The following is a 12,882-nucleotide window of genomic DNA, read 5'->3' as shown; positions in this document are numbered from 1 at the left end:
TTTTTTTTTCATCCGGTGGAGAATTGCGCGGCACCGGGATTTGAACCCCGGTCCTCGTGTATGCGAGGCGGATGTTCTACCGCTACGCCACCGCTGCACTGAATTCCAACCTTTGGATAACTCCTCTGCGGCTGGAGCAGCGCTCGCTCTGCGGCTAGCCCGACAAGAATCGCAGAGTCGCAGGGCAGAAATCGCATCATGTGAAACGGGCGTTACTCGGGACGGAGCGAAAAGCAAAATACGGAATATATTTATGTGTCGTTGTGAACGCTCAGGGTGAACAAGGGAAAAGGTGATCGTTCTCTTCTAAGCGCCATTGAGTGCAACAGAGCTGCGTATTGAATATTCATTAATAATATAAACAGCCTTGGAGTAAACGGCTTAGGCTTAGTTTTGAGTCAGCGCATGTACTGTGGCTTTCTTGTTTCTTGTCCCTTGTCTTCGTGTTCGGGCTGTTTATATTAATAATGAATAAGTACCAACTCGCCCAGCAAAGTATCTTGCTGCATATTGAAGCAAAGTAGACTAGGCATAGAGGAACCTGGAAGTGCTTCGTCGCATGGCGAGCCACTTCATTGCGGGAACATGAAGAACGCAATTGCGCTTGGAGGAGAGCCGCCATGTTCTCGCGCGTTCACACTAAGAGTGAATGAACCTGTACACGGCATATATGCGAAGATGTTTTCGCGTTGCCAGCACCCTCTTGAAGAAGCATGCAAACGCTGCTACTAAGAAAAGATGATTTCTGAAATGGGATGGAGAATGTCAAAGCTTTTGTGTCCTCGTCATCATCTTTTGCTGCTTTTAGTATATGATAGCATCGCCCTGGACCTTATTTTCGGATTCATCCTATTTAGCACAGGTGAGAGGACAAACGTAAGGATGGCGAACACGAGTGGTCTGCTGTCCTTTTGTGATAGAAAGATGAATGTGAGGGTAGACAATTAAGGGGGCACTTCAAATGCGCCTTAATGTGACGCGATAGGGGCCCGTGGCTCCCTTTAATTACGCACATGCTCTTTTGTAAGCATTAAGATACCACGTTTGTGAAAATCCATGTGGCGTACATTCTTTGAAGGCCCCGCCTTCTATAGAGCGAGTCCGCAAGTTCTCGCCCGATGGTTCACAATTGCACCATCAGTATAAAAAACACCAGTTTATTCCGGGTCAACAAAAAAGCTCTTTCCAACGATACACCATCGAACGCCGCTGCAATGCAATACATGCGTTCGAGGCTCGCGACTGCGGAGTGCTTTGCTAATAAAAGAAAGGGGATCAATCTCTATCGATATCACGTGGCCAAACGGGCACCGAGCTCTACAAACGACATTGCTGCCCCCGTGTCTGCAACTCGCTCCCGTCGAAATTCCCGAGTTCTATTCCGCCTCCTTTGCCAAGGCTCACGACCGCGTCGAGCTCTGCGATGCATCTCGATGAATTTTGCACATGCGCAGTGGCCCTATCTATGCGCGTACCAGAACGAAGGAAAAAGAGCGCGTGAAGTTTAAAAGGATGAGAGGGGAGTAGGAGCCGCACATCTATAAACGAAATCGATTGGTTTGTGAAGTAAATAATTTGAGACACGTGGTGGTGGTGGTGAAAACGTTTATTTCATATTGGGAAGTTTGACGCGGAGCCTTAAGGGCTTCGGCTTTATAATACTGGGTGGAGACCCTAGTCAGGGACCCCATTGGCGGTTGCCGCCGCCCGCGCACGCCGCGTTAAGGCCCTTTGGGCCTGTAGGTCGCAGCAGCCGAGCAGGGTCACCTCCCAGTCCTCCCGGGAAGGGTTAGGGATGGGGGAAAGAATGGGTTTTGTTGGCAGGCCCATACCATATGGTAGGTGTCAGCCACCTCCCCACAGTACTGGTTTCGCCCACACAGATCCGCACTGGATGACCTTCTTCAACTTAACAGAAAAATTCTCAATCCATTCGAACGCCCCCACAATGACTGAGTTGTACTCGCCCTAGACTTGAAAGGCGCTTTCGATAACGTCACACACGAAGTCATACTGACCCATCTAAGTGAAACACACTGTGGCAACAATACGTTCAATTATATAACACAATTCTTTACAGACCGACAATCATACATCAAAATACAAGACAAGGAGCACGGACCATTTATGCTCGGCACGCGGGGCACACCTCAGGGCGCAGTTCTTTCCCCGCTGCTTTTTAACATTGCCATGATGCGTCTGCCGGCCCAGCTGGCTGATGTCGAAGGCGTGCAGCACGCGCTCTACGCCGACGACATCACCCTATGGGCAACGCAGGGCAGTGTGGGCGACATTGAAACCTGCCTGCAAACAGTGGCGAGTATAGTGGACCGCTATGCCCGGCGCTGTGGTCTTCAATGTTCCCCCCCAGAAATCACAGTTTGTGCATCTCCGCCCCTCTCTGAGATGCAGTACACAAATCTCGCCGTCGCTTGCGAGCGGTCCAATTCATGAATCAAAATAGATCAAAGCACTTGGTCTCTTCATCCATCACCAAAGACGCCCTGACACAACACTAGCCAAGCTCTGCCAGGTGGGGGACCAGGTGGGCCGTATGGTCCGCCGGGTGTCTGACAAACGCGGGGGGTTGCGAAGTAAGGATGCCTTGCGGCTGGCAAATGCCTTCATAACCAGTCGAATCCTGCATTCGACTCCTTACCTCCCCTCGCGAAAGCACGAGGAGGATACCCTTGAGGTGATCCTCCGAAAATCATTAAACGTGCCCTCCACCTCTCAATCTCCACCTCCAACAGTCGGCTCATGGCCCTAGGGGTGGTGAACACTTTTAGGGAGCTTCGGGAAGCAAATTTGATGAACCAATATACCCGCCTCACACAGACGGTGTCGGGTCGCCGCCTTCTTGCCCGGCTGAACATTCAACATAAACAGTTCACAGAGGAGAGGCTCCGCATCCCAGAGCTCTGGAGACGCGCCCTCAGAGTGCGGGCTCTCCCTGCCAACATGTCACGAGAACACCATAATGGGCGGCGCCTGGCGCGGGCGGAAGCCTTGGCCCGCCATTATGGCAACAAACCAGGTGTATTCTACGTGGATGCCTCGGGCCCCTATCCGGGGGGCTGGTACACGGCCGCAGTCGTTCACAACGGGAACACAGTCGATAGCCTTACATTCAAGGCCAAATCTATAACACACGCTGAAGAGGTAGCCATATCACTCACCGCCTCAGACCACAATTCTAAATATATCATCACCGACTCACGAGGGGCTTGCCGGAACGTCGCCCAAGGGTGGACCACCCCCTTAGCCTTTAGAATATTTCAAAATTGCTGTCGGGACACGGACCCCGCGTGCCGATATCTCGTCTGGGCTCCTAGCCACCAGGGTCTTGCAGGGAACAAGGCAGCTGACGCAGCCGCCCGCGCACTTTCTCTCCGGGCAGTTTCCTCGGGACTCAAATCGGCTGAGGACATCGATTCCAATCCGGCCTACACATTCAAAGATATTGTAATTTTCTATCAAAACTCGCATCGCAAATACTCTAACCCCTGCAAAGGGTTAGGAAAAGCGAACGAGAGGCTGCCCCTGCGCCTCTTCACTAACACAATGCTGTGCCCGGCAGTACTTAAACATTTTGACTCCCAATTCACTGGACAGACACGTGGCCGGCTTTTGTTTCGCATTAAATAAATATGATGTGTTATTCTTGTTCCACGAGTGACGTCACGTTTAACGGGACTGCTGCGGGTTTGAAATTCCAGCACAAGGTCCGGTGCTGTGACGTCGTAACCGTGTACACAAGCCAAAATTGCCCATTGAAGCCGGATTCAAAGCCTCTTTAGGGAAGTGCTTCAATTGTATACTATTTACCCTGATTAGGCAACTTCCACGTGCTAATCAATCTAGAATAATGTTTTGTGCACCCTTCCAAAGTAGAAAGCACGCAGCCGAAACTCCCTGTGTGCCTTTAATTACATGTGCATCTTAAGACAAGCATCTTACGGAACGCGTGTCGCCGGTAGCTCCACTGTGTTGAGTTTATAAACTGGCTACCTGGGAGGCGGCAAAATGCTGAACTTATTAGATACCACTTCTTTTGCTGGGGTTGCTCCTTTTGGTACACCGGCAGGCTTAACCACTTGAACTGATCAAGAATAGTCGGAGTGTTGTCAACGTTTCTTCTATTTCATTCGCAGGAGCTGCTGCAGTTCACACCGAAGACCCAAGACATGGAGCGTGAAAAACAGGTTCACTTTCTCTCGAATGTTTTGGCAAAGGCTGGCCTATTCCCTCGCACGCTGGAAATCGTAAGGTCTGCTACATACGACGGCTGCAGCGAAGAGGAGATACTCGGTGAGAATGTGTGCGCTATAAGTGGTCGTGCCGTCTGCATGTCTGGGCGCAACATGTTCAATAGTTAGCGTCAGTAATTATAGATATACCTTAATGGTATTTTTGGTTTTATACAACAGGAAATACACTTTTCGAATAGCTTTGAAATATATCAGTTAATTTTTTGAAAACTTGATGTCGGCTCTACTCGGTTAAACTTGGATAGGCATAGCGAAAGCTAGCAGATGCACTGGTCGCAAACCGTATGGTGTGATAGGTGATTCGACGCGTCATCTTGGCGTCTTCTGAATTGTCTTGCTTGATTTCACCGTCTTCACCTTCTCCTCTTTATTCTCTCTCCTTCCTTTCTTTTCTTCTTCCTTTATTCTGTCTTCTTCGTGTTGGCTGTTTCGGAGTCACTGACAACAACATTCAACACTAAGAATACCGAAAAGAGGAAGAAGAAAAGGACCGTCTATCGGCTGCCGCCATGAAGACCCTAAAAGCTACCGTCCATTCCCTGGTCGGACGATAGAACTGGTATGGGTTCCTGCTCACTCAGGCAATCCCGGGAACGAGAAGGTTTCGTCTCCGACTGGCACGAGGGAGGGCTTGCTCTCATTCCTGCATATAAGTCGCCATTTTAGCCTGGGAAGGCGCATCTTTCCTGCCTTACGCAATTCAATAAACAAGACCCAGGAGATAATCTGGCGCCAGCTACAAACCCGCTTCTTCCCTTGCCCCAAAGTACATTCGTATATATTCAAAGTGTTGGTTGACCCCAAATGCAAAGAGAGTAGCGTCGACGCCAATTTAGACCACATTACTAGGGGTGCGTGGCCTATCCGCCACCCGCAGATTTGCTACCAGCTCCATCCCTGAAGGAGTGGGAGGTCATGCTGCGCTGCTCGGACCCGGACATCCAGGCTCGGGTCACTGAGTGGGCCGAAGAGATCGCCGCCAGCACGCAGCTGGCGGCCTAGTGGCACGGCAAACAATCCCACCAATCCCTCACCTCTGAAACGGATAAAAACATTTTTACCATGTAACTATCCATTCTTCGTGTTGGAACCTTCCGCATCTTCTTGCCATTTTTATGTGCTTCTTCTCCTGTCTCTTCCTTCTCTTCCCTTTTTCTTGTATATCTCCGTCTTCAGAGGCTTGAAGCAACAATTGGAATCTTCAGCATCTTCTTGCCATTTTACGGGCTTCTTCTTCTCCTGCCTCTTCCTTCTTTTCCCCTTTTATTCTTTATCTCCTTATTCAGTTGCTTGGAGCAAATAGTTGGCATAGTTGTGGTGCATGCACAGTAGGGCCTAGCGACGCCTTTCCTAAATGTTAGAAAAGGTGACAGTGTAACAGCGCTGCCATCGCCATTTGCGCTACCGACGAAGTGGCTGAAGCTTGGCGCGCGTGCTGGCGCACTTGAGGTTTTCAGGACAGTTGAGCGCTCGGACATGGTCGCAGCTCAATGGCCTGCACCGCCAGCTTATCAGCCAGTAGTTCAGGGCTTCTTGACAGGGCTTGAGACAGCGGCAGTCTCAAGCACAGGCAGCTGTCCATAATAACCCTGGGCCTTCCACAACTGTACGGTCGCGTTACAGCAATCCTCCCCTCCCCTACATACACACACACTCCAAGTATTGCAAAGCCATTGAAGTGGCTTTTTTCAGCAAATAAAAAAAATAATTAAGCGCCATAACAAATACAGCGTCGTTTCTAGCAGTCGTCAGGAGCGGCCAGACAATATGGGTAACCCAATGATTACGCTAATTGTTGGAAAGAAATGAAGGAAAGTGTTCCAGTCATTCCCCCTCACTCTTTTGTCTACGAGTTCTCGTATATACCTCAATAACGACGTCAGATTCTGGGCGTCGTTCATACGACACGGTTAAGATAGGTCCCTGCGCGCCTACGAAGGGAGGGCCTGCTGCCCACCCACGACCAATTTAACAGCCCAACTACGCCCATTCCTGCCCTTCACAAGAACAATTCATCACAAAAGCACCCTAATCCTCCGCACGTAGCCACCCCACAAGTAGTTTACGCAACAGTGGGTCGTACGAAAGCAAAACGCAATTGCATTCGACAACTCAGGAATAAAGTCAAGTGCCCCCGAGGCGCACTACCCACAGGCACCTCTCAACCTTCATTGAAGGTTTTTAATGTGTGGGCAGCCCTCTAGCTGAAACGCTAGAGGGATGCCCACACCTCCTTCGCCCACTTCCACCTTGCAGAAAAGCCATCCCACTCCGCGCACTCCATAAAAATCCTCTGACCTGTGTGATGTTTTTTCGTACAGCAGATTCATACGTGTAATCATAGAAGGTAAATGCAACTATTGTTACCTCGCTCTGTGTCAGTTGTGATGATCATTCTGGGAATTGGTTTCATTTTTTTTTTCGTAGACCAGAAGGAAATTGCAGTAATCTCCAAAGCTTGAGCGGAAAAAGCAATGACATTGTTTACTGCTTCTCATTTCACTTTACTCTCGAGCCATTCAGTTTAGTTGATTTAAGTATATGTTGCAAGATATCAAGTTGGGCCCGTCAAGCCGCTTTGTGTGCAGCTTTTGTCCTTGTTTCGCCCATAATCCTGTACTTCGTTACCTGTCAAAATAAATGAGATCAAATTCATCAAATCAATTGGCAGGTGATCGTCACAACAGCCGTGACAAAATGAGGCAATTGACCCCAGACATGTGAGGTCTGGTCTCAGCTGCACTTCCAGCACCTCCAGCCAGCGAACAATGTCCGCCGATTGGTTGCAAATTGACCACAAATGCATCAATGCGTCGCTAACGGTGCACCACTGTGGCATAGGCCTACGAAGCATCCAAGCAAATAGTATCCAAAGAGGTGACACCAGAGGCGCGCGTTTGTCATGACCAGCGTCACTACAGCATCCATGGGCTGCATCAAGAGAGTAAGGGCAAATGGCAGATGATAACATGAAATGTCAACAAAGTGAATTGTTATATAAAATAGTCCCACTATTTTTATCATCATTATCATCATCATCCTGACTATAACCACTGCAGGGCGAAGGCCTCTCCTATATTTCTCCAATTAACCTGGTTCTGTGCTAGCTGCATCCACTTGACCCCTGCGAACTTCTTAACCTCATCTGCCCACCTAACTTTCTGCCGCCCCCTGCTAGGCTTTCCTTCCCTTGGAATCCAGTTTGTTACCCTCAGCGACCATCCGTTATCCTCCCTTCACACTACATGTCCTGCCGATGCCCATTTCTTCTTGATTTCCACTAGAATGTCAGTAACTTGAGTTATTTCTCTGACCCACTATGCACTCTTGCTATCTCTTAAAGTTACCCGTACCATGTTTCGTTCCATAGCCCTCTGCATTGTCTTCAACTTAAGTAGAACCCTCTTGGTTAGCCTTCACGTTTCAGCCCCATAGGTAGAGTGCAGGTAACATGGAACTGTTGTATACTTTCCTCTTGAGCGATATCGGTAAGCTGCTAGTCATAATCTGCGAGTGCTTGCCAAATGCGTTCCATCCCAATCTTATTTTTCTTGCTATTTCCTTTTCATGGTCCGGATCTGTGGTTACTACCTGTCCTAAGTAGACATATTCGCCTACTACAAGTGCTTCGCTACCTAACGTAAACTGCTGTTCCTTCCCGAGGCTGTTGAACACTACTTTAGTCTTCTGCATATTGATTTCCAAGCCTGCCTTTCTACTTTTCCTGTTTAGGTCATCAACCATTATTTGCAGTTCATCCCCCGATTTACTTAGCAAGGCAATGCCATCAGCAAATCGCAGATTACTGAGGTATTCTCCAGCTACCCTTATCCCTAACGGCTCCCATTCCAAGTCTCTGAATGCTTTTTTTTTTTCGAAAATTTTGCCACAAGGCATAAGTTGAGAAAGGGAGAATGGGATGCAGGAGATAAAAAGTTAGAAGAAGGAGTGAAGTCCAATTTCAGAGGTTGGCGGTGTAGTGATTGTCCATTGTCCACTTCTCGTAATTACAATCGCGGTTCAACCGCAGGCCTCCTTCATGAGTAGCCGTTGTCTAACTGGAGTCGTTGCTGGACACGTCCACAACAAGTGACACACATCCCAGATCTCAGGTGCAGTGTCACAGTGAGGGCACCTGTCAGTCACTGGCAGATCTTTATCACGCCAAAGATGTAGTACAGATGGGATCAGAGCCGCCCCTGCCCGAATCCCGCCCACAGATACCTCCTCCTGCCGAGTAAGATTACGGGGGAGAGGGTGCGAACACGGAGGAATGAGAGCGCGTGTTCGCTGGCGCAGTCTCTGAATACTTCCTCTAAACAAGCTGTGAATAGTACTGGGGAGATTGTGTCTCCTTGCCTAACACCTTTCTTTATGGGAATTTTGTTACTTTTTTATGCAGAACTATGGTTGCTGTGCAGCCACTATATATATATTTGACTATATTTTCCACTATATGCCACTATATTTTAAGCATGGTCACCTTGTACCCCATGAGCAATTTCAGGAGTGCCACTCGTTAATGAGAAATTATCGTTGTTTTTTTTCGTATAATGATACGCGTACTTAACTCACGTTCACTGCAGAAACCCAAATGGGCGTCCTTCCCATCGGTAACCTGGTTCCGCAAGAGCAGAGCGCTCAACTGCTTGCTGACGTCACGGAAGAAATTCGACGTGTCCACAGTCCCGACGCTGACAAGGAACGGTACAGAATGTGCATCATCATGGCATCAAAGACTCGGGACTGAATTGATCGAGGCGCGGCGTTTACTGTCCGAAACCTGTTTAATTGTTTAAAAAAATATGAGAGCACTGGGGAATCTGCGCCCCGCCGTGGTGGTGCAGTGGTTATGGCGCTCGATTATTGTGCCCGAGGACGCGGAATCGAATCCCGGCCTCGGCGGCCGCTTTCGGATGGAGGTGAAAAGCTAGGCGCCCGTATGCTGTGCGATGTCAGTGCACGTTAAAGAACTCCAGCTGGTCGAAATTTCCGGAGTCCTCCATTACCGCGTCTCTGATTGCCTGAGTTGCTTTATGACGTTAAACCCAACAAACCAAACAAACTGTGGAATCTACACTGCAGAATTGTGAAAGTCTGAGCGTTGATGGTGCACCGAGTCATCACGTCAAATAAATGTACCGTCATTATCCTTGCTAGTGCCATCACTATGATTGTCACTAATTGCAGCGTCGTTGTCATCGCTACTATCATCCTCACTGTAGACAAGAAGAATTATACTGCTCGCAGTGTGTCTGTCACAGCTTTTCTGATCGCTGGATTACACGCTATCAGCGATTGGAGCCTGGGTATCTGCAGAGATTAGCAATGCGCTCGTTCCATCAACTAATGTCCTGAAACGAAAGATCTGTCGAAGGAGCAATAAATAACACGCCGAATGTCGTGTTGTTCTCGAGGACAGCCTTGTCACTCGTCGGATGTTTCACTTGTTTGGTGCTAAATTTTCAAGCAATACTTGCTTCCGAGATACTTGATTCATAGTTCTGAAATGTTCGAGGCAAATGTATGGCGGGGTGACGGCATCAGACGTTTGCAAAAAAGAGTATCAGGGAAGCGCGAGGACGGAAGCCGGCGTGCAAGACCACTGTCGGGCCATGGGGACAGGCATGCGCTATCGAAGATTTGACAAACCCATATTCTTCTATTATTCGTTGTCTACGTAGGTTGAGCGCACTGACGATGATAAGCTCATTTTGAGCTTGAAGAGTCCCGAACCCGCTATCAGCAGCTTGCTTACCGGCGCCATGTTGAGAGCGGTGATTGGGCGGCCGTAAAGAACGCATCTTACCAAACGGCCCAGTGTGAACATGCGCGGTCGCAAGCTACGTAAACGGGAGTTCCATCTGCTATGCGCACTGCGATAAATACGATACTTACGACGGACGCGCAGGTAGTCTGAACGCGGCTTAAGCGCTTGAAAGCATTTTAGCGGCCTCCTTCATCTATCCTATGAGTGGCTGGCGCTAGTCTACGATGCTGGAGTTTGTATGCACTGCTAAAGAGAGTCGTACTTAGGGATGTAAAATGTCTGGAAATTTTGAAGGCTGAAAAACAATTTCCGCATGTATTGGAAGAAACTGAAAAATGTCACCAATTCATATGAATCAAGATGTATAGCTGCATTGAAACAAAAGTTTTTCGCTATCTGTTTGCTGCAGGCGCATGAGTTGCGCCACTTTTACATTGTTAAAAGTAGGCATAAACGACACCCTTCATGGTTCTAGATGATCGCTGCCTTGTGTGTTGCAGCCTCCGCTGCCGCATGTGAGAGAAAGTGGTGAAAGTGTGTGCACCAAAAGCAGGAATAGGCTCAAGGGACACAGAGTAAAGAAGTTTGTGTTCATTTGTTCTAACTTACAGAATAAATTATCTAGTTTGATAAGCAGCGCCTGAAATCACAGCAGCAACAATTCGGAGTAATATTTGTGGCCTTGTTTGCGTGCCTCGTTTTCCCTTGCGCGTTTCTTTCTCGGATTATATATTTTTCAATTGTGATTATTTTTTTAGTGAGATGCTATACGCAATTTAATCTATCGTGATTTTTTTGTCTCTATTCCGCACCCGGTTTGTAGTCCGCAGGGGAAAATTCTAGTTAAAAATTGTTTTCTTGCTTAGCAGATAGTCTCAACCCCGTGTAAGTGCACAGGGTCGGAAACAAGCATTATATTGTCAAGAAATAAAACTGGGTCTTATATTAAACCGCATTGATTTCTGTCCTAGAACCCGTCAAAAACACTTCCCCCGGGGCTGAATTCCGAGAAGGCTATAATCTTTTCGTAGCCATCGCAACAGTTCTGGTTGTTCCCATTCGGTGCGCTTTCCCTTTTTTTTTTTTAAAGTTTTTTCATAGCCACTGGCTGGCTTTTCCAGCTCTGATCCAAGGATCCCAAGGACGCGGGATCGAATCCCGGACTCGGCGGCCGCTTTTCGATGGAGGCGAAAAGCAAGGCGCCCGTGCGCTGTGCGATGTCAGTGCACGTTAAAGAACCCCAGGTGGTCGAATTTTCTGGAGTCTTCCACTACGGCGTCGCTCATAGCCTCAGTCGCTTTGGGACGTTAAACCCCACAAACCAAACCAAACCAAACCAGCTCTCATAACCGGTCTGAAAAAAAAGTCATATTTAGTCCACACATGTAGATAGTCCACATGAGGAAAAATTTAAGCTTTTAAACATATATAGTCCGCGGAATGTAGTCCACTAATTACAACGTATATGTATTTTTTTGCTATCAGTCATGTGGGACTAACGACTGTAGCGTTCTTGTGCTTTGTTATTCCTGGTTCGCGCTAGTAGTCCTATATTTACTTTGAAATTTGCTTTTTATATTGCAGTGAATGTTCTTATACTGTTTGAGGCTTATCAAAGTGACCAAATGTATGGGCCACATTTATGTATGTTATTATTTCGTTTTTATTTATTCTTACACTTACTTGTGCCTTTGTTTCGAGTGAATGTTAATGTGCATGCAAAAATTACGCATTTCTGTCCGAATCGAACATGCGGAATTAAAAGTATCGAAGATATTTCTGCGTTTTTAAAGTTATATTCTGATCTTTTGTAGTGAATGGCTCTTCTTTTTCTTTGTGAACTCTTTATGGTTGAATGTTCGTCACTTTTTTTCTAGTGAGCCATGTCCCTAGAAACTTCTAAGGGCTCTTTGGACTAGTAAAGTGCGATGAGGCGAAAGTCTTTGTTTGAAACGTCGCTTTACTCTGTCTGCTTTTCCATGCTGTGGGGTGCGGCGTTTGAGGAAATGCCAAATGAAAAGCTCAGCACAAACGCCTGGATCGGGCGCCTCGTATACGCATGAATCGCGTGGTGAAGCCATCGGTCATGACTGGACGTGACGTTGTGACCGGTTCTGGTGTCATGACGACGTTCGTTTCGTAACTAGACATTACTAGATTTACGTCATAATGAAGCCACAACCGGTCGTGGCCAATGACGTCACCAGGTAATAATTTGACAATCTCGCGGTATCTCGCTCTAATTGTGACACTTCTCGCGGACGGACACTTATGAGCCTATTAAGGCTGCCGCCTTAACATGCTGACCATTTTTCGTCTGTTCTCTTTCTTAGTTTGTTCTTGTCAATGCAGGTGAATTGTCGGTTGTGTTCGTTTTCCTGTAAATGTTTTTAGATAGCTTAAAGTTTATAGAAGTTTTGATTAAATCAATGACATTGCAAGGAGTATTAGTGAGGCCATTGTGTTCGCTTCTTTCTAGGTTGTTCCAATTTGTTAACGTTAAGTATCAGTTTTTGCTTCCAGTTCATTTTATATGCATTCAAATTTTGTCATGCTTCTTAGAAGGGTTGTGATACCAAATGTGAAAGCTATGAAAAGCATGTACCTCTGTATCTAAGGTCAGCCATAGGCTAGTACTGAACACAATAAACCCTTGGCATACATTTTAATTCTGCTTCAAAATGTCGGACGAACCAGCACAGTAGCGTGACGTAGTGTTACCGGCACAACGACGCACATCGACCAGTCTCTTTATCGGTGGTCTGATCGGCGGACTGATCGGATGGCGCTGTCACTGGTGCACTGGCATCGGTGCCTGAGCGAAACCTAGCCGATGATGTT

At 47.5% G+C, this 12,882-nt stretch overlaps 1 protein-coding gene across 3 annotated transcripts in view; it reads left to right on the top strand.

The window, feature by feature from the left end:
- Positions 1-12,882, top strand: part of LOC146181116 (juvenile hormone acid O-methyltransferase-like) — a 58,917-nt gene that overhangs the window by 10,657 nt on the left and 35,378 nt on the right. For 2 of the 3 annotated variants that reach the window (XM_084576255.1, XM_084576256.1), the window contains exons 3-4: positions 4,155-4,311; positions 8,858-12,710. In XM_084576255.1, the coding sequence (XP_084432381.1) occupies positions 4,155-4,311; positions 8,858-9,021 (321 nt within the window). In that variant the 3' untranslated portion in view covers positions 9,022-12,710. Of the gene's footprint in view, positions 1-4,154; positions 4,312-8,857; positions 12,711-12,882 lie in introns of those variants that run through there. The other variant, XM_084576257.1, reaches the window with a different exon arrangement.

Source organism: Amblyomma maculatum, chromosome 8 (genome assembly GCF_055883805.1).
Source record: "Amblyomma maculatum isolate TAMU_Amacu chromosome 8, ASM5588380v1, whole genome shotgun sequence".
NCBI lineage: Eukaryota > Metazoa > Arthropoda > Arachnida > Ixodida > Ixodidae > Amblyomma > Amblyomma maculatum.
The sequence above is the reverse complement of the archived record's forward strand: the minus strand, read 5'-3'. Positions and strand labels throughout refer to the sequence as shown.